The sequence below is a fragment of the Canis lupus genome, chromosome 1, assembly GCF_048164855.1.
Source record: "Canis lupus baileyi chromosome 1, mCanLup2.hap1, whole genome shotgun sequence".
In the NCBI taxonomy this organism is placed as follows: domain Eukaryota; kingdom Metazoa; phylum Chordata; class Mammalia; order Carnivora; family Canidae; genus Canis; species Canis lupus.
This window is the reverse complement of record NC_132838.1, coordinates 42489150-42511536: the sequence shown is the minus strand read 5'-3', so window position 1 is coordinate 42511536 and position 22387 is coordinate 42489150. Positions and strand designations below refer to the sequence as shown.

Below are 22387 nucleotides of genomic sequence, written 5' to 3'. Positions count from 1 at the left end.
TGAAAATTTTAAAGAAGTTTACATTTATAATATACAGTGCCTCTCTCTTCCAAACACAGCTTTTTTTCATATTTTTCCATTATTTGAAAATGAAACATTCTATATTATAATTTTTTCAGGTTATAAGAGAACAAAGAATTGTGTTCAAGGATATTTAGTTTGGCTTTTTTCATGAGATAAAAGTACTGATATCTTTTTCTCACTGCTATAAATTCTAGTTTCTCACTTCATGAATGGACTATAGCATATAGAAGTATAGAGGACAAGGATAAGCACCATGTAGCTTGATTTTCCTTTCAGTGGTATTCTATAAGACTGAATGTGTTACAGCTGATGGAGAAAAGAAATAATTTCATAATGCCTTTTTAAAGCAAAACATGTTATTTCTGTGTTTTTTTTTTAATATTTTATTTAAGAGAGAGAAAGCATGAGCAGGGAGAGGGGCAGAAGGAGAAGGAGACTCCCCGTTGAGCAGGGAACCCTACGTGCAGCTCCATCCCAGGACCCTGAGATCATGACCTGAGCCAAAGGCAGACGCTTAACCAACCAAGCCACCAAGTATCCCTGCTTTATTAATTACCCTGTAAAATACCAGATTAGAATAATCTTTATTCTAATTGCTTTCAAGTGATCAAAGCAGACATTAGCAGACCTAAAGTAGATTCAAAAGGATGCATGTTTGAGGCCTGTTCATTATAGAAGTATTTCGAATGGAAATCTTCACTGATTTCACACATCCACTAACCTACGGGGATAACCTATAACGGATTAAAGGGGTGGCACTACAATCTATGTCTCCTAAATGATCATTCTCCTACCACATCTCCAATTTTTGGACTGTGTTCTACTCACAAAGCAGCACCTCTTGTAATCTGGGGAAAATCCACAGGAACACAGGTAGCCACACACACACACACTACACCACTGTTAACAAACATTTAATTCTCTCCTAATCGTCCTAAATTCTGGCCCTTTTATTATAAAACTGGTGACATAATCACACTAAGGTCATTGTCGTTCTCCATTCCATTCTGTAAACAGAAGACAAGTGGGACAAAGTATCCTACCTCAGCCTGGGAAGAAATATGAAATGCAGCTCGCCAATTCAGTTGTCTGTTTTAGTGCATAAAGAGCAAACATATCCTTAAGTCTACCTATCAGATGATTTCTATTTGTGTACAGCTTTATGTTTCGGTGATTCATAGCTCTTGTAACCAAACAGAACCATAGGGAGGGCTCCAAGGTGGCTCAGTCAGTTAAGTGTCTGCCTTCGGCTCAGGTCATGATCCCAGGGCTGGAATGGAGCCCCTTCTTGGGCTCCCTGCTCAGTGGGGAGTCTGCTTCTCCCTCCCTCTCTGCCTGCAGCTCCCCCTGCTTTTGCGCATGCTTTCTCTCTCTGGCAAACAAATAAAATCTTTTAAAAATCTAAAAATTTTAATGGAACCATACCCAGAAGGACATAGAATAATAGTCCCCATGGGCCTCATGGTTGCAACTGACCACTGCTCCATTTTCAGCTCTGAAGTCACTGATTGAGCAGAAAATACAACAAAAATAATTCACAGAATTATGATTGTCCAGACTGAACTTACAACTTGGCTCAAGAAATCAAGATTTGCCAGAGATTGTAAGTAAATTTGTTCCACCCTATATTGCTATATTAACATCTGAGTGAAAATATTCTTTCAAACTTTTAAAAACAGGTGATTGGGGAACAGGAGCCTCTATTTGCTACTTGCATTTAGGTAGTCTATATTTCCACCCCTGCAGTGGCCAAAATGGCCAAGTCTCAAAATTAAACCTAGCAAATAACTGATCACACCATCACCCCCCCCCCCGCCCAGAATTTACACATATAAGACTGTAAAAGACTGACTGTAAGATAAGACTCCTTCCATTCTATTGAAATACACCAGATAAGACTCCTTGCATTTTATTGAAATATACCAAGGATAGGATCTCAGGGTTGCTCAGTGGTTTAGCGCCTGCCTCGGGCCCAGGGAGTGATCCTGGAGTCCCAGGATCGAATCCCGCATCAGGCTCCCAGCATGGAACCTGCTTCTCCCTCTGCCTGTGTCTCTGCCTTTCTCTGTCTCTCTATGTCTATCATGAATAAATAAATAAAATCTTTAATAAATAAATAATAAATAAATAAATAAATAAATAAATAAATAAATAAATAAAAAGAAATACACTAGATAAACCTAAGACATGTACCTCGGTGTGCCTGAATGTTAGGCTTCAGTAATCAAGGTTTTTTACACTCCATCTGATCTGATAGAAATGATATTCAATTAGTGTAATGTCTTTTGAGGGCTGAGTACTTAGTAAATGACAGATAACTACAACTTACAAAAAAAAAAAAGTAAACTGGATTACTAAATAGGCAGCAGGCAACTGATATAAATACTAGTTATATAGCGAAAAAAATCTGTTAATAGACTTTAATTAATGATCAGCACTCTACCAGGAAAGGGGAGGTTGTATTAGTCTAAACCCCCAAATGTCCACACATCCAATCAAGATAGCTCAAGATGCGATTCATATCTAATTCAAAGGTTGTCTTTTTTTTTTCTTTAATTTGAGAAAGAGCGTGAGAGAGAGAGCACAAGCAGAGCAGACGGGAGAGTTAGAGAAACATACTCCCTGCTGACCAGGGAGCTGGCCCAACGGGGGCTGGATCCCAGGATGACAACCTGAGGGATCATGACCTGAGCCTAAGGGAGACGCTTAACCAACTGAGCCATCCAGGTACCTAATTCAGGACTAATTTAATGTATGAAGTGGCCTCACTTGAGCCACTTGCATTTATAATATTTTGTCTATTTGAGATTAAAGACAATTCGAAATTGCAATGCTAACAAGCCACTTTATTTCTGGAAAAGTAGAAACCAAAGACCGTAATTAAGCATTTTTTGCCAAAATATTTCCTCAGTCTATTAATAACAGGGCCTATTTGGTTTAGTCACTATTTGATACATGACGCAGAGCACAATAAGGACACAGTGAAAGGTTAAATTGTAGAAAAAGGAGATGGCCCAAGGTATTTCCAACTTGACAACATCCAATCAAAACCAGAGAGGTAGTATTGTCTTCCATGCCCGGGATCATGACACACATGGGGGAACACTTGGGCAAATGCATGGGGGGGGGGGGGGGCGGGGCGGGTCCCATGCTCTTGTGGAGCATCCAGAACCAGGTGAACACTAACCCCACAAATGTAGAAACTGCTAGGATGGGTCAGGGGTACTACAGGAGCCTGGAAAGGCAGATGGCATTACTCAGGGGTCAGCAACTGAAGTTTCACAGGGCCAAGAGGGGAGGCAAGAGCTATGTGCTGAGTCATTCTTAATTAGGGAGTTCTTTTGAAAAGGACTTTTGAAAACCTGTGTAATAAATTTTGCTAGTTGAAATGAAAAACGACACCATTTTCCAAGAATACATGTAAGTGTATTGATTTGTCTCCAAATTGATAACTGGGCAGTGTGCCAGAGAGTTCAATGATAGTCTAGATGTTATTTAAGTAGTTTTTTTTTTTCAAGGAGGTTGCTTGGCTGCTTCAAGATGGTGACTAGGAAAGAGGGAGGGTGAGGTTATGGCATAAGGACAAAAAGAACGGAAGGAATATTTTTAAATGAACAAACTCAAGTTTCCAGGAAAGGGATTAAGTATCCTATTTCAGCATGAACTGTTAAGAAGACCTGAAAGTAGTAAAAACCAAGAAAAAAAAAAAAATGTCTCCAATTGCAAGCTTTTAGCAATTACACGTTAAAACTACGTTCACTACCAGATTCTAAATACTGGTTATGTGGCCATTTTGGCAGTAGTTGGCATCAAAAGGTGATGTACAGTAGGTATTAAAATGTGACTTAGACCTCTACGGGCTAGCACCTTATTTATGCCCGAAGCTTTGGCATGTCTTAGAAAATTAGATATTCCAGCAGTTTTTACTGGGTAGTATCTATAGCTCTAGGGACCATGGGTTTTACAAGTAGTTATAAATTAAAGACTAGAAGTAATCTAATTAAGAGCCGTCTCTCCGCCCAAACTAGACTAGGACAGCTAAAAGAGGTCACGGCAATGAGGTCACAGTTCTGTGAAATTTACCTAGATTGTAAGGGGGGAGGGGTGTTTTTCACACTGTAAACATCTACAAGTCCTCACATTTTGTATCCTCAGATACCACACAGGTTGTAAACCCATGTAAAACATGGGTTTAAAAAAAAAAAACACATAAATATGTAAGTTATCCACCATCTTCCCAACCCATGTAAAACATAGATTTTTTTTTTTTTTTTTTAATATATGAGCTTAAGTTATCCACCATCTTCCTATCAGGATATCGCCAGACAGGTTAGGTGACGCCTTGCTAACCAACACACTTGCTGGAAAATAGATCTAAAATACAACGATCCAAACAAGTCACAGTCTTGGCGGCTGTAGTGGCCAAGAAGAAATATTTCAGCTTTGAAGACAGAAGACTATAAAATACACAATCCCTAGGAGGTTCGGCACTGCGTCCAGAGACAGGGGGGCCAGGAACGCTTGCTGAGCCTCTGACCCAGCCCTGGAGAAGTCGCAGCGACTGCCCCGGAGTGTTCATCCACTGGAGCCCCCGGGCCGCGAACGGAGCGAAGAGGAGGACCTGCCTCGCCTACGAAACCTGTCACCCCTCCGGAAGGGCAGCGTCTGCCCGGGTCTTCTCTGGCTCCGAGCGAGCTACACCCCAGGCTTTCTCTGCACCAGGAAGGCGGTGTCGGCGCGGGCCGCCGCGGGACTGGGTACCAAACCCGGTGGCCCCGGGCACCGCCGCTGCCAGGACCGCACGCGGCCGGGCACCCACGGGGCTGGCTCGCCACGCTGCGCCGCGCGTCCCGGCCCAACAGCTCACTTTCCGCCTCCGGGAGCAAGAGGGGCGGGGAGCGGCGGTGGGGGGCGCGGGACCCTCGGCGGGCGGGTCCCTAACCGCCCCCGCCCGGATTCCCCCGCGCAGCCCGCGAGTCTCGGGCTGGGTCGCCCCCACCGGAAGAGTGCGCAGAAAGGCTGGGCGAGCGGGGGGCGGGGGGCGGGTTTTATTACTGCGGATGGCGCAGTCGCCTCCCCCGGAGACCCGCGACAAAGATGCAAGCCCGCCGCGCCCGCCGCTGCTCCGGTCCCGCCCCGGCGCGTGAGACCCTGGAAAGCTGGAAACAGGGGTACGTGCTCCCGAGTTTGCAGATGGGCTGGACGCGCCGGGAAGTTCCCGCCGGCTGACACCCGGGGGGGCTCACGCCGCCCCCCGCCCAACCCCCGCCCCCGGGGCAGGTGGCCCGGCGCGCCCGTACCTTGGTGGCGGGGTCCGCGGCGGCGATGGCGGGGTCCCCCGGCTCGCCGGGAGCCGCCTCCGCCGCAAGGCCGCCGCCGCCGGGCTGGGGCTCGGCCGGCGTGGTGCTCCCCGCCTCCGGCTGCTCGGGGCTGCGCTGCTCCGTGGAGCTCCCGGCACCCATGGCTCCCCGGCGGTCCTCCCGCGCCCGGCTGCGGCTGCGGCTGCGGCTGCGGCTGCGGCTTCCCGCGGGTCCAGGGACGCGGAGAGGAGCAGAAGCCGCGCGCCCGCGAGGTCCCGGGAGCGCCTTCCTCTCCCGCCGTCCTCCTCCGAACGCGCCCAGACTGCGAATGAACGAGACGCGCTCGCGGCAAACTCCTTAAAAGAAAAAAAAAAAAAAAAAAAAAAAAAAAGCCACCTCTTTGCCTCCTCCTCCTCCCCCCCTTGTTTTTCCCTCGCTTCATCACATGAGCGCAGCCCCAGACACGCCTTGCAGCAGCATCTCCCCCCGGGCCGTGGGACCAGAGGCGCACCCGAGCCTCAGCCAGGGTCCCGGCGGCCCTCCGGGTCCCCGCACGGCGACACCAGCCGGGGGGACGCCCAGGCTTGCGGAGGGGAAGGGGAGGCCAGAAGGCCCCCAGGGGAGATTGGATTTGCTGCGGTTTATTAAATGATTGATGACCCAAGGCAGAGCTGCTGCGGCAGCGCACTTTCCAGTCGCCCCGAGGCGGACCCCAACCCCCGCGGCTCTCCTTGGGGCTGTGGGATCGTCGGCTGGTCCCAGCCTCCTCCTCACTAGCCCGGAGACAGGCTAAGGCTCCCCGGCTTCTCCGACCATATTAGGACACCTCACGTGGCAGCAGCAGGGAACCGCGAGGTTAACGCAGTCAGGCCACGGATGAGGTGGGCCCGGCGCTCGCCTATCATCCGGAACCGGTGATGTCAGGCGATGCCACCAGCGACACCGGCTGCCCCCCTTCCCCGGGGAGTTGGGGCAAGTGAGACTGTGGCTGGAAATGGCCCGGTCCCCCTTGGAGGGCGTGATGCTGGACGCCCGGGCCACTTCTGGCTGCCAGGCGGAGACACGATGACACAGATCGGTTCATTTGCCGTCAGTAGTTCTCCACGGACAAAGGCTTTAAAGAGGATCAGCCCGGTTGGCTTGCATTCTCGTCCTTCGTACTCTTGAATATAGGAACAGATAGAGAACGCAGCCGACGCGTAGTGGAACGGAATCAAATTTTGAGCTGGATTGCTTGGCACTTAAGCATGAAGGTGGTAGGACTCAAAGAAAAATTATCCCCGGTTTTAAGTGACAACTGAGTGCCTTAGTTTTCTCAAACAGTTGGAAGAATGAAGAACCTCGGAATATCCACACGAGATACCATATAAATATCCCATACTCAGATTTTGTACAGGTTAGTAGAGAATTGATGTCAGCCAGCAGTGAGTTCAGCGGTAGAATATTCTGTGCCTAATTAATTGTGGCATGTAGTATAACGGCATATGGTGATCCAGCATAAAATTTTTCTAAACATATCATTTTTCGTTGAAGAAGTACATAAGGGCCACCTGCTCCGGAATATAGCGCTTCTTAAGCAATATATTTGCAAAATGGTTGGTCTTCGTGATTTTTAACCATTTCATCCATTTCAACTTAAATTCTTATTACTTAGGAAACATTCCAGTACTTACTATGTTCTAGGCACTGTTCAAAGCACCTTGCATATCTAGTCATATTTAATCTTTACAACAACTCTAGGAGATAGATCCTATTATTTTCATTTTACCAATGGAGTGGAGGCAAGTAGGCCCAGAGAAATTACATCAGGTGCTCAAGATTTCACAGCTGGTAGGCAAAAAGGACAGGATTCATCCCACACTGAGCTTGAGTACAACACTTCACTCCCCTTCTGTAGGAAGTTTCCAATGTGTTCTCTCTTCTCAGGGTTATCTGTGAAAAACAGCATTTAAGGCCTCACCTAAGATACTAAGGGCTAAACCTCCCATTAAAGCCTATTGAGAATGATTAACGTCAGCACATATGAAAATGTATCAGTAAGTAGTACAAACACTATCAAAATGTCCCATTCTGTGAGATTATACTTATTCAGTTCTTGGGAAATTCTTAACAAAGCTTTTCACATAGAGCTTTCAAATTTTCAGAGGCTCTAATTACAAGGACATAGGTTTCAAGCCAACAGTATACAACGCACAAGCTGAGGAAGACATCACCAGTGTCTGCCTAGATTAGCAATTGCTTGCTTTGGGTTTATTTTTCAGGCCATGAAAATGCTCATATTCTGATTTTTTAAAAGCAAAATCTTATTTTCTTTAAAGATTTTATTTTTAAGTAATCTCCACACCCAATGTGGGGCTCAAACTCACAAACCTGACATCAAGAGTCACATGCTCCACCAACTGAGCCAGCCAGGCACCCAGGCAAAACCTTATTTTAAGAAGAAATACACACATTCTAGTACTCCCTAATCTGCCTGAAACAGCTCCCTGATAAGGAGTTATTAAGAATAACAGGGAAAGAAGAAAAGAAAAGAAAAGAAGAAAGAAGAAAGAAAAGAAGAAAAGAAAAAAAAGAAAGAAGAAAGAAAGAAAAAAAGAAAGAAAGAAAGAAAGAAAGAAAGAGAAAGAAAGAAAGAAAGAAAGAAAGAAAGAAAGAAAGAAAGAAAGAAAGAAAGAAAGAAAGAAAGAAAGAAAGAAAGAAATATCTACAAAAAGATTCACACAAGCACCTTTGGTTTCTGGACTGCCCAAAGAATCCTCTTCCATCTTACTTGTAAACTGGGGAGTTACTGTCATTTTTGTTAAGAAGAGTAGTTGTGCTATTTATTATCCCTATAGCAATGACATGTCCCAACCTCTTGGATATACTATTTAGAACATTCAATATAATAGAACATATGCTATTCAGAACACTATATTCATTTCTTTCATCCATTTCTTTTTCCTTCTTTCTTTTTTTTAAGGTTGTATTGTTTTAGGTAATCTCTTCACCCAGCATGGGGCTCACACTTACAACCCTGAGGTCAAGAGTTGCATGCTCTGCCTACTGAACCAGCCAGGTGTCTGATTCCTTTATTTCTCAACACATATTTATCAAATGCCTCTTAGGTACCAAGCAGAGTTACTGTGCTTTCCCCTCAAGGCTCTAAGTCAAGTCACCAAGGTTTTCTTTTTTTAGGGTTTTGGAGATACCTTTAGAATTGCGTGGATTAGCATCAACCATAGAGAGGAAGGCAGCTGTTTTCGATTTTCCACTTCTCAGTCCAAGGCTGTCAGTTACCCCAAATTCTGGCCAGCGGCCCTTTCTCTTCCAAACAGCGGGACACAGGTGTCCCACACATCGTCTCCCATGGGGCAGCTGGTGGTTGAGTCGTTTCCCTGAGAGAGTTGATACTCTCATAAAAACAGTTTAAGATTTTTGAAAAACAAACACACGTTGCCCGTACAGCAGGCTGAACTTGTATGCTTCATGTGTAACTTCCCAGAAAGACAGGTCACACAAGATTTACCAATGAAAGCTAAAGTCATAGCTGGGCATCTTGTGCATGTACCAAAACATCTTCAAATATGTTTTCAATGAGTTCACAAACGTGAAACATGTTACCACTGAGTTAACACAGACCCCCTGAAAAGGCAATAGTTACTATAATTGTTAAAATAATTTAAAACCAGCACTTAACTCTACCCTCACAGATTCATTCACTAGCTACAAAGCCTTCAGGCAATTTAACTTAGAACATGGAAACTCAACTTTCAACCTTGAAACTACCACATATTACTTCATTGTATTCACTAAATAAACCTACTTTTTTTCTGAGCTAATTACTTACATCAAAATATCTATATCACCAAAGAACCCAATTCCTCCTCTCCTCTCTTGAATTGGCTAATTATAAACTAGAAAACTATAAGAATTAATAATTTTATTTTTTCATGACTAATAATCCAACATTCATATAGAAGCTACAGAAAAAGTTCAATATACAGAAGTTCAAAGATCAACCAACTGTAGACATACATCATAAATACAGCCAAATGCTAAATTTCTAAACTTGAAGAAATCTATTGCTTTGGGTTAACTATAAAGCCAGATTTTTGTATATCTGTTTCATTTACTAAGATTTAAGATTGGCTCCTGACCCAAATCTAAGATTAAGCTAAAGTAACAAAAAAGGGTAGCGGGGTTGAGAGAAGTTACTATATATATATCTTTTTTTCATTTTTGTGTTGGTACACTGGCTGGCTTAGTCAGAGGAGCCTGAGACTCCTTTAAAAAAAAAAAAAAAAGATTTTATTTATTTATTCATGAGACAGACAGACAGAGGGAGAAGCAGGCTCCATGTAGGGAGCCCAATGTGGGACTCTATCCCAGGACTCCGGGATCATGCCCTGGGCCAAAGGCAGGCACTAAACCGCTGAGCCACCAGGCGTCTCAAGCCTGTGACTCTTGATCTCAGGGTTGTGAATGTAAATTCCATGTTGGATGTAGAGATTACTTAAATAAATAAAACTTAAAAAAAAAAAAAAGGAATTTTCACTGAGACCTAGTTTGACATAACTGCCACACTTTGTTCAAGATGTTCTAAATCTAAACAAACAAATGTATGAATACAATTGAAATGCAGTCACCAATAAACCAGGATAGCTTTGACTCCTCATTTTTCTAGAGTTAGGCTGCTCTCCACCCACTTGATTAGAACCGTGGTTAATGATTTGCCAAATATATAGAGAGATTTCTCCAGGCAAATTTTTTGGAGGGTATCCGAAAGTATCCAGAAGGTTCCTACTCACTAGGGCCGACCAAGTTACTGTCATCCTCATAACTTCAAATCTTTTCATAAATTCTACACGGGTCCTGTAAGTATCCAATATTTTTAAAAACTGTATTTTATTATTATTATTTTTAAGGTTTTTATTTATTTATTCATGACAGACACAGAGAGAGAAAGGCAGAGACACAGGTAGAGGGAGAAGCAGGCTCCATGCAGGGAGCCAGATGTGGGACTCAATCCCGGGTCTCCAGGATCACACCCTGGGCTGAAAGCGGCGCTAAACCTCTGAGCCACCCGGGCTGCCCTAAAAACTATATTTTAACATACTAATTCAACAGACTTTTATTGAGTTAAGTACCAGGCAAAATGCTGAAAACTTGGGACTTTTCAGAGCTGAAAACTTGGGTTTCATAAGTCAACATTGCTGACTTGTGAAAGACATTAAGAAACACACATTGTAAATTACTGAGAGATTTTTATGTTCCTCTATGAACTTGAATCCCTTTTTGAAAAAAATTTTAAAGGTTTTATGTATTTATTTTTAAGTAAACACTACACCCAACCTGGGGCTCGAACTTCTAAACCTGAGATCAAAACTGACAGAGCCAGCCAGGCGACCCCCGCCTCCCACCTTGTGTGAATTTTTAATCTCAGATCTACAATATGTTTGCTGTCTTTGACATCAGAAAATACTTCAATTACTATTTGCAGTAATTGACCAATGGTTGACCTGAAGAATTACCAAAATCAAGTATACAGGAGCGATTGACTATTTTAGCCCATTTTAGAGAGTTCCCATCTAAATCTCATTTGAAGGCCTGGTAAGAGTCTGTATTCCTGGAGATTGATCTCAATTCTGTTGGCTGCTTTTTTATTATCATTTTTTTAATGACTTCTGGTTACTCCTACAAATGCAATATCTGTAGGAGGGGTAGCTGTGAAAAATCAGAATAAAAGAGGGATCCCTGGGTGGCACAGCGGTTTGGCGCCTGCCTTTGGCCCAGGGCGCGATCCTGGAGACCCTGGATCGAATCCCACATCGGGCTCCCAGTGCATGGAGCCTGCTTCTCCCTCTGCCTATGTCTCTGCCTCTCTCTCTCTCTCTGTATGACTATCATAAATAAATAAATAAATAAAAAAAGAAAGAGTGGGAAATCAGAATAAAAGATAAAAAATCAATAGTAAAACTAGATATACTTCCCCTTCCTTCCCTCCTCTCAGCATGTTACTCCATTATAACTTCATTGGGACCATAATTAATTACATGAAAAGGATTCCAAAATCTGCAGCTGCTTATGCTACTAAATCAGTGAAAACTTTGAAAAATGAAATAATCATTTAGATATGTTGTTTTGAATGTTATTGTGCTCTCGAGAATTCTTTGGAAGAAATTATGAGTAAAATATTCGAGTTTTACTTTATCTGAGAGAATTTGAAACACTGAGTATTTCAGAGTGCAAAATTACGGGGTGTTTTCCTAAGTAAAAATGATGGGTTGGTGAAAATAATATCTAGTGAGTGATTGCAGTATTCAGTATTTCAAGCAAAACTATACAGAACAAATTCCCTGATTGAAAGTTGCCAACAGTCCCTTAGAATATTTTTTGACAGTTTTATTGAGGTATAATTGGTGTAGAAAGAACTGTACACAGCTAAAGCATACAATTTGATGAGTTTTGATAAATGCATACTTCCTTGGAATCTACATCATAGTCAAGATAATGAGCACAATCATTTACCCAAAAATCTCTCCATGTACCCTTGTAATTCCACTCTCTAGCGCCCTGGGCCCCACCCTGCCTTCTTAGGCAGTCGCTGTCACTATAAATGAGTTTGCATTTTTTAGAATTTTATAGAAATTCATAGAAATGGAGTCATCTACTGTACATATACTTTTCTTGATCTGGCTATTTTTATTCAGCATAATTATATTGAGATGCATCCATAATTATATTGAGTTATTTTACATTTAACAATAGTTATAGATGATTTTTATTTAAAAAATTTTTTTTCTTCTATGACTTCCCTAAATACTCCATAATGAATATGTATGAGTTTTTTTCCCTGTAATGAAAACATTGAGGCACATGTGCCTGATATATGCATGCATATCCCATTGAAATCCAGAGAATAGTAAATCAACTGGCATTTGAGTCTGAATTAGAGCTAGAGGCAAATCCATTCTGTATTTAATAAGTCTATATTCACTTTATATGCTTTTGCCACTTCATATCATTATTCTAATCTAAGTATTGAAAGATCTAGGGGAAAATGATAACTTAATTATCTTCACATAATATTTATGAGTTTGGCTGCAAATGATGCATTTTTGGCCATAATTCTAAATTTATGCAATGATAGCAGAGGTATCAGTTGTAATTTGTCAATTTAGGGGGAAAATATTCTGGAAAGGATAGTCATATACTTTTTTTTTTTTTTAAGATTTTATTTATTCACTTGATAGGGAGAGAGAGCACAAGCAGACAGAGTAGCTGGCAGAAGGAGAGGAGAAACAGGCTCCCCAGTGAGCAGAGAGCCCGATGCAGGGCTCAATCCCAGGACCCTGAGATCATGACCCAAGCCAAAGGCAGACATTTAACTAACTAAGCCACCCAGGAGCCCTTTAGTCAAATACCTTAAATGTTGTTTTATAACAATGTAAAATGACTTTTTAAAAGTATATCTTAACTACTAATATCCATAACTTAGATCAAGGTGTGTATGTAAAATTTGTAAAAATTATGACATTTTCAACAATTTTGACTATTGCAAAATTTGACAAAAACTATAGCAATTATGATCATTGCAAACCAATATTAATTTCACACTTTCTGTTATTGATACTAATTTATTTATCAGATATCTAAAATAACTTAGAAAACTATACACTATTATCAACTTTGATAGGATAAATGCTGAAAACATACATATGTATATACATATTTTTTAATGTATGTATATATGCCTATAAAAAAGATGAGAATATTACTATAATTCTTTCTGGAAGATAGAATTTAAAATAATTTTTTCCTTCATTATGCTTGCTTGCTTTTTCAATTTTCTACATTGAACGTGGGTTACTTTTGCCAACAGAATAAAAAGCATGTTAGCAATTGTTTAATTATCCAAGGAACACTACATCCTGAAGAATATAAGTTCGTAGAGTATATTATGACAACCCAGTATACTGCTATCACAGTATTGAGTAATAAATTATGCTAACAATAAGTCTCATAAAGAAGTAAAGAGTAGGGATCCCTGGGTGGCGCAGTGGTTTGGCGCCTGCCTTTGGCCCAGGGCGCGATCCTGGAGACCCGGGATCGAATCCCACGTCGGGCTCCCGGTGCATGGAGCCTGCTTCTCCCTCTGCCTGTGTCTCTGCCTCTCTCTCTGTGACTATCATAAATAAATAAAAAATAAATAAATTAAAAAAAAAAAGAAGTAAAGAGTAGTTCTCAAACTTAGCTGCATACTGGAATAACCTGGGAATCTTAACAAATACTGATGCCTGCATCCCAACCTCAGTGATTCTGATTTAATTGGTCCAAGGTGCAGCTTGGGTATCGGGGTTGTAAAAAGCTCCCTGGGTGATGCTACTGTGCCACTGAGCTCTAGAATGACTGCTCCAGCTTTGAGATTGAACTGACTTTCTTGGTTTTGCCTGGCTTCCTGATGGGTATTAACAGTCAGCTAAGCAAGGATATGGGAGAAAAGCAATTTCCTTTTTGCACAGTTTTTTAAATGATATTAGGAGAAGGGAAGTCTATGCTCTGGAATCATCATAATTACATATATTCAATCAGGTCCTTCCAAGGAAATCAATCCACCTGGAAGGGATCCAGTATAGAGCCTCATGGCGTAATGAATTTTGTGTTATGTTGGAAATACCTTATAGTAAGACTATACATTTTAAACTCATGCCAAAGAGGATGGTTATTCCAGTATAGAGTTACAGATAAGTATAAAATTATCTATATGCAATTATATACTGCTTATCATTTTTCTAAGCAGAAAACCATTAGGTTACAAAATACTGAATATTTGCTCCAAAGTAAAGTATAGAATTTAATCACTATAGAAAATATTTGGTCAGCCAAAACCTACATGCCTTCAGTCATGAAAATAATCAGAGTGTGAGCTGATAAATATCTTAACTAGTAATAAATTAAAGAGAGGCAGATAAGTTGGTCTAAGATTTCTTTTGCATTCTTTTAAGTTGACTTGCTAAATGCCTTTAAAATGAATGTAAAATAATTTTATAACAATTTTAATAAACCCATTCAAATATGCACAACTGATTTCTCACAATTTGCAAAAGCAGCTCAAGGGAGGGAAGATAGCCTTTTTAATAAATGGTGCTGAACATTTTGGATATGCATAGGCAAAAAAAAAAAAGTTTAACCTTGACCTAAATCTCATACCTTTAAAAAAATTAACTCCAAATGGATTGTGGATTTAAATGTAAAACATAAAACCATAACATTTTTCAAAAAATAAGAGAAAAACAGGATATAGATCTAGGTAATGAGTTCTCAGATTTAACATAAAAGGCGTAAAAGGAAAAATGGAAAAATTGAGATTATCAAAATTTAAAACTTCTGCTCTGCCTAAGACCCAGTTACGAGAATGAAAAGACAATTCTCAGACTGGGAAAAATATTTGTAAATGATAAATCCAATAAGGACAAGCATCTAGATGTACAAAGAATTCTCAGAACCCAAGAGTAAAAAAAGAAGAAAAAATGGGCAAAAGATTTGAAGACATCTCACACAACAACAAAAAGAAACAAACTATTGGTATATATGATCACCTGGATAAATCTCCAGAGAATAATGCTGAAAGCAAACCACCGATCCCCAAAAGTTACATACTATATGATTCCTTTTATAAAACATACTTAAAATGACAAAATTATAGAAATGGAGAAGAGTTTAGGGTAGCCAAGGGTTAAGGAAGGGAGAAGAGGGAGTGGCTCTGGCTATGGCAACAGATGAGAATGCTCTGTACTTTGACTGTATCAATGTCAATATCCTGATTGTGATATGTGCTATATAGCTTTGCAAGATGTTACCATAGGGAAACTGGGTGAAGGGTATTTGGGATCTCTGCATTATTTTGTACAACTGCATGTGAATCTACAATTAACTGGGGAGGGGGGAGGTTTAATTTAAAAAGAAAGAGCAATGTATTTATTATATATTCTCAGATGGGCTAAATTAAGATCCTAGATATCTGTTTTTATTCAATTTCCAGTCTTCTCAGTTTTCTAGCGTGCTTAAAATATCCTTTAAAATGAAAACTAAACCAAATTAGATGTCAACACACTGTTAAGAGGTTGGTATTTTGTTTAGCTTCTAAGCTTTTTAACTCTGAAACAATCAGACTTGATAAAATACAGAAACAATAGATTTCCTGACTCGGCCCCGCTGTATAAATACGCCCTTTTAACTCCTTGGTTTCATCTTGCCAATAAAGAAGGAGTGGATCCACCTGTAATCACCTTGTCCGATATCATGTCCAAGTTCGGCTTTTGAAAGACCTTAAAGGAACCAAACCAAACAAGAAATGAAGCAAGAGGAGCAGTGAGATCAGCTACGAGGAACGTCTCACCCTTAAGAACAGGTTCTGCAAAGCTCCCTGTCTTTTGTGCTTCCCTCATCACTAATGTTTAGCAAAATACAAATTGGTAAATCTAGCAATATCATATCAGATATCAGATAAAGAAAGATAAAAGAAAGCAGATAAAGAATGGGAGGGGGTGCTTCCCTGTTTTAAAATGTCAATTTACCAGAGGCACCTGGGTGGCTATCAGTTGAGTGTCCAACTCTTGTTTGGCTCAGGTCATGATCTCAGGGTGGAGAGGTCACATTGGAGCCTGCTTAAGATTCTCTCTCTCACTCCCTCTGCATCTCCCTCCCTCCCCACCCAGCACAGATGCACTCTTTCTCTAAATAAAATTTTATTTATTTTTAAAAAGATTTTATTTATTCATTCATGAGAGACACAAAGAGAGAGAGAGAGAGGCAAAGACACAGGCAGAGGGAGAAGCAGGCTCCATGCAGAGAGCCCAATGCGGGACTTGATCCAGGGCCTCCAGGATCCATACCCTAGGCCAAAGGTGGCGCTAAACTGCTGAGCCACCTGAGCTGCCTGAAATAAAATTTTAAAATGTTAATTTCCCAGGGTAAATTTAACTTTAACAAAAATTGACTGTTGTTTATATTTTCTGGCTTAAAAAAATCCATATCCTTCTTTGGCCTATATTTAATAACTGTTATATATTTGCTTGTCTATCAATATTTGTGACATTAAAGTCAATGCAGCAATGTAATCCCCAAGATTAACAAATTGATAATGCCTTATAATCGTATTTTTTAAAAAGCTTCAATAATGATAGCTAGCACCTAGTGACCACCAACATTGGAAGCTGATTTTTTAGGGGGTGCCTGGTTGGCTTGTTCAGAAGAACATGTAACTCTTGATCTCAGTGTCCTGAGTTCAAGCCCCATGTTGGATGTAGAGATTACTTAAATAAATACTTTTTTAAAAAAGATTAAGAAGCAAAAAAAAAATAGATTAAGAAGCTAATTTTTAAGCAGAGTAAGACATAGACATTGGTAGAGGAGCTAGACTTAACCTTATAATATCCATATGAGATGAATTTTTATTTCCCACATTTCATTGGATTCAGATAAAATGGTTTCTAGAAACGTTGGAGATGCAGAGAAAAAAAAAATCCATCTTAGCCTTTCTTCAAAAATAATAGTAAGCCTAATTTTTGGTGGCAGAGAAAAGGGATAAGAAGATTTTTAGAGAATTGAATGGTTTAAAATAGCTTTTTTGCCAGTCTGGGAAGGAAAACACTCAGTTGTCTCCATTCCTGAAAAGAAAGGGCTGACAGCACTAAATCACTGTCTCTGGCTACAGTGTTTCTTGGATGCCCCTGAGATAGCTTGGTGTGAAGAAACTAGCAATTAAGTTAAAGAATGATTGCCTTTATTATTGAATAATTTCCCCTTTTACAGACATAATTTTTCTCAGCACAAGTTGCAAAAGCAACTCCTTTAAGTTATCATTCCCAAACTCAAAACCATGTAGATAATTAAATGGGAGTCCCCTCTCTCCCACCGGAGCCACAGTTGGGATTCAGGAAAGTGTTTGGAACCGGTAAAAAAAACAAAGAAATTGGTCTTGGCTTTCGTTTGACTTCTTTCCTAAAGCTGCAAACCTCCAGTTTGTCTCCTGTCACTACCTCTTTATTTCTTTATTTTGGTCTGGTTCATACATTCAGTGTGGAAATTGCTGTTCCGATTTGAAGGCCCCTATGCCTACTCATCCAACCCCAGCCACCCACTTCTTGCTCCCCCTGTCCTGCCTTCCACATCCTGGGGATGCAGTATGGGGGCGCGTTCTGTAGCAGGAACTCCTCAAGAGCTGCCTTGCTCTTCATGGCACCTCTGCAGGCTGAGTCAAATGGCCTGGAACCTCTAGACTCTTAGAGAAGTGAGCCCAGTTTTGGGTCTCTGGTAAGGTGTTAGCAAGGAGGAGGGGCCGGCCTGGGGAGGCCCACAGACAAAGATATTTCTCTCTTGATAACTTGAAACATTTTCAACTGGCACATTTTTCTTTCTTTTTTTTTTTTTTTTTCTTTTATCTTTTCAGCCATGAAATAGGAAATTGTATTTTATTTTATTATTTTTTAAGATTTTATTTATTTATTCATGAGAGAGACAGAGAGGCAGAGACATAGGCAGAGGGAGAAGCAGTTTCTTTTTGGGGAGCTCATTGCAGGATTTGATCCCAGGACCCTGGGATCATGCCCTGAGCCAAAGGCAAATGCTCAACCACTGAGCCACCCAGGTGGCCCAAAATGGGAAATTTTAAAACATAATTTACTTCAACTATGGTAGGGTCATTTGAGAATTCTATTGAGCAACAGCTAATGTGCAAGACTGGGTTCGATTATTACTGGCTTAGCCAGTAATCGAGGAATGTTCTAGAGGAAGCATTGGTGGAAACAAAAGGAATTACAGCCTGTTTAATCTGCCCTGAAGACCAAGAAAATGAGGAAGAATTACTTATTTTGAAAATAGTCATCCGGATTTCATCATTGAAGCAGCTTTATTTCAGGTGATCTCTTCCAGTGGTATTCTGGGCTTATCATAAATTTCCACTAATACAAGATTCTGAGATTCTCTAGGAATTCTTCATGAGCAACCCTTCTGAGTGGGCACAAAGGTGCATCTCAGAGGGCTGTCCCTAATGGGCAGGTTCTCAGAGGACTCATGAGAGGCAGGAAGAACACAGGAAAACTTACATTTTTAATCTCATACTATCTAAATTACTAATTTGAATATATTATGTGATAAACATAATATATTAGTGCTATTAGCATTATAAATATATATAAGTAGAAGTATGTATATAGGATCTGAATGCTCAGTTTTTAAAAAATTGATGGTGTATACAATCAATAAGGCTAGAGACCATGTTGCTAAAGGCAGAGAAAATCAGTCTTCGTCACTCAGATCCATGGAAATGACTTGTGGTTTATAACCAGAAATTCAGAACTATCATTAGCGGTTCCCTGTTAATTCATTTACACATCGCATGTCTCCTTTTTTTTTTTTAATATTTTATTTATTTATTCATGAAAGACCGAGAGAGAGAGAGAGAGAGAGAGGCAGAGACATAGGTAGGGGGAGAAGTAGGTCCCTGTGGGGACCCTGATGTGGGACTTGATCCCAGAACCCTGGAATCACGACCTGAGCCAAAGGCAGACACTCAACCAATGAGCCACCCAGGCATCCCCATCACATGTATCCTCAAGGGTGGGCCACATTTACACATTTTTGTTTCTCCGTGACCTAGCACAGTCCCTGAAAATGTCAGAGAATTGGGGATGCTTGGGTGGCTCAGTCAGGAGAGCATGTGAATCTTGATACTGGGGTTGTGAGTTTGAGCTCCACGTGGGGTGTAGTGATTATGTAAATAAATAAAACTTTTTTTTTTAACATCAGAGAATTGTAAATGGAGAGTAAACTGGATTGTGAAAACTGGGGGTTGAAAGGATGGAGAGAAGCTGTTTCTGTTAGTTTACCTGGAATTGAGTTTTGGTCAGCCACTTAGCAGCTGTGTGACTTCCAGCAATGTATTTAATCTCTCTGTACTTGGTTTGCTCAGCCGTACAGTAAGAATAAAACTAGAAGGACGTAAAGAGTAATTGTGAGGAAACATATAAAAGGCTGAGAATAGTGCCTGGCACCTAGGAAGTATTTCCAAAGCAGGATTTCTTTCTCTCCAGAGCAGTAGTCTCCAGCCTTTTTGACTATATACTCTTATCAATTAAAAAAAAAAAAAAAACATTTAGGGGTGCCTGGGTGGCTCAGTTGTTGAACGTCTGCCTTTGGCTCCTGTCGTGATCCCAGGTCTGGGGATTGAGTCTTGAATCAGACTCCCAGAGGGGAGCCTGCTTCTCCCCCATCTATGTCTCTGCCTCTCTCTGTGTGTCTCTCATGAATAAATAAATAAAATCTTTGAAATCAATCATTCAGTTTTAACATATGTGAATGCTATTTATTTAAATATTCTTATTTATAATTTTTTTCTATTAAGATTTTTTTCAAGATTTTATTTATTTATTTGAGAGAGAGAGAGTGAGCATGAGTGGTGGGAGGGGCAGAGGGAGAAGCTCTCTGCTGAGCAGAGAGCCCAACACACAGCTGGATCCCCAGACCCTGGCATCATGAGCTGAACTGAAGGCAAATGCTCAACCGCCTGAGCCACCCTGGCACCCCAATATGTTCTTTTATTAATCCACACCCTTAAGCATTGATACTACAAAGCAAAATGCTACATGTTATTTTACCAGGATTGGACTGCATGCCTGATTAATCACAGAGATTGGGTTATGGAAAGACCTCAGCTTCCATCCTGGATGTATATTGTCTCTCTCTCCCTCTTTCTCCTCTCATCTCATCCTCCGAGAAACGCAGGTTGCCATCTTGTGAGCAGCCCGGCGGAGAGGCCTGTATATAGTGGAACTGAAGCCTTCTGCCAAGGGCCAGCTAGGAACTGGTGCCTACCAGCCACCACGAGAGTGCACTGAGAAGTGGTTCTTTTTTTTTTTTTTTTTAAGATTTTATTTATTTATTCATGAAACACAGAGAGACAGAGAGAGGCAGAGACACAGGCAGAGGGAGAAGCAGGCTCCATGGAGGGTGCCTGATGTGGGACTCGAACCTGGAGCCCCAGGATCATGTCCTGGGTGGAAGGCAGGCGCTCAACCGCTGAGCCACCTAGGCGTCCCTGAGCAGTGGATTCTTGAGCTCCAAGTGAGCCTAGAGATGATGCCAACCCTGACTGACAGCTTGAAGGCAACCTCTCCAGAGATCCTCAGCAAGAACCGCTTAGCTGAGCCATTTCCGGGTTCCTGACCTTTAGAAACTGTGAAATAATAAGTGTTTGTTGTTTCAAGGTGTTTAAAAATGCTCTGTGTTTGTGTTTCAAGGATGAAGAAACCACACTGGAATTTGCAAGCCCAAGAATTTTCAGAGGTTTATAAAAGAAGGTGGTAGATTCTAATGACTTTTAGCAAATGCATATTCCCAGTGGTCATTAGACCTGAGCTGAGACCTTGGCGTTTGTCATCTCATTTTGACGACAGCTGTGCTCTGCGAGGTTTTGTTTCCGACATGATCTGGATGGAGCTCTCAGAGGCAGATGTATGACGAGGAAATGAGCTCATTGAATGGCAGGCAGAGCCGCAAAACACTTTCACAACAAAAACGTTGCTGCAAAGAGGACCTGACCGCAGAGCCAGGATCCGCTGTGATAATCCATGTGCAAATAAAAACTCAGGAGGCGCTCAGTGCGAACCAATTTAAATAGGACTGGAGATGCAATGGCCTTTTTCTTATACTCCAGGGTTGTTGAAAGGGTCCAGAAATTTATAAGATGACACTAAAACAATACCTATTTTCAGATCTAATAGTGGCATTGCAAATATATGTAAATTTAAATACAGAATTTTATTTTTATTTGTTTTAAAAGATTTTTACTTATGTGACAGAGAGAAAATGAGAGAGAGCACAAGCAGGGGGAGTGGCAGGGAGAAGGAGAAGCAGGCACTATGTTCTTTGATAAATGTGACTCCATATGTAGTATATACATATGTATTTTTAAGTAGGATCCATGCCCAAGGTGGAGCCCAATGCGGGGCTTGAACTTATGACCCTGAGATCAAGACCAGAGGTGAGGTCGAAAGTCAGATGGTTAACCCACCACGCCACCCAGGTGCCCCTCTCCCCCTATTTATTATCAGGGCAAAATGCAGTAGGAAATCTCTTATGTTAAACTGTTATTTTGGGGGATCCCTGGGTGGCTCAGCGGTTTAGCGCCTGCCTTTGGCCCAGGGCGTGCTCCTGGAGTCCTGGGATTGAGTCCCGTGTTAGGCTCCCTGCAAGGAGCCTGCTTCTCCCTCTGCCTGTGTCTTTGCCCCCCAACCCCCGTAGGTCTTTCATGAATAAATAAATAAAATCTTTTTTTTTTAATAAATAAAATCTTTAAAAAAAAACCTTTTATTTTGAAATTGTAAACGACGGTCCTTGTGTTTTTGTCTCATGTTTCATAATTATGTCCTCTACAGGAGATAGCTGTGAAGAGGCTGTTGTCCTTGTTGCCCTCGGTGCATGGCAAGCAGACAGCCCTGGTCGCCATTCACTATAGGAGGCCTGTGGCTCTGGGTTTGTGTCCAGGTAGCATATCCCCACGTGAGGCCTACTAATATACTCCAAAAGCATCAGCAGTGCCTTTGTCCTTATTCTAGTATCCTAGCATGAGAGGACAGAGGCCTCTATCTGAATGATGGGCTAGTGTTCCTCCATGGGCCCCACAGAAAGGACCTCATCCCTTCCCTCCATAATTCTCTTCCTCTGTTGACTTTTTTCTTCCATATAAATGTTTAAATCTATTTTTCAAAGATTTTATTTATTTATTTATCTATCTGCGAGTACACTGTAGGGAGGCAGGGGGACAAGCAGACTCCACGCTGAGCACAGACCCCGGTGCAGTGCTCGATCTCACCACCCTGAGATCATGACCTGAGCTGAAATCAAGAGTCAGATGCTTAATCAACTGAGTCCCCCAGGCTCCCCTAAATCTATTTTTAAATTATTTTTTATAAGCAAGCTCTGCAAACAATTTGAGGCTTGAACTCAAAGTGCTGAGCTCAAGAGTCAAATGCTCTACCAACAGAGGCAGCTGGGCTCCCCAAAATCTATTTTAGGTTTAA

General features: G+C 41.3%; 1 protein-coding gene and 1 long non-coding RNA gene across 2 annotated transcripts in view; one reads left to right on the top strand and one right to left on the bottom strand.

Moving 5' to 3' along the window:
- Positions 1 to 5641, bottom strand: part of AKAP12 (A-kinase anchoring protein 12) — a 96755-nt gene extending 91114 nt beyond the window's left edge. Inside the window, exon 1 of the mRNA XM_072827844.1 lies at positions 5325 to 5641. Coding sequence (XP_072683945.1) covers positions 5325 to 5486 — 162 coding nt within the window. The 5' untranslated portion in view covers positions 5487 to 5641. The remainder of the gene's footprint in view (positions 1 to 5324) is intronic.
- On the top strand, positions 4871 to 21123 carry LOC140634261 (uncharacterized). The gene is made up of 2 exons (XR_012031784.1): positions 4871 to 5195; positions 20606 to 21123. It is a non-coding gene; the product is annotated as an uncharacterized lncRNA (long non-coding RNA).
- The last annotated feature ends 1264 nt before the right edge of the window (positions 21124 to 22387 follow it).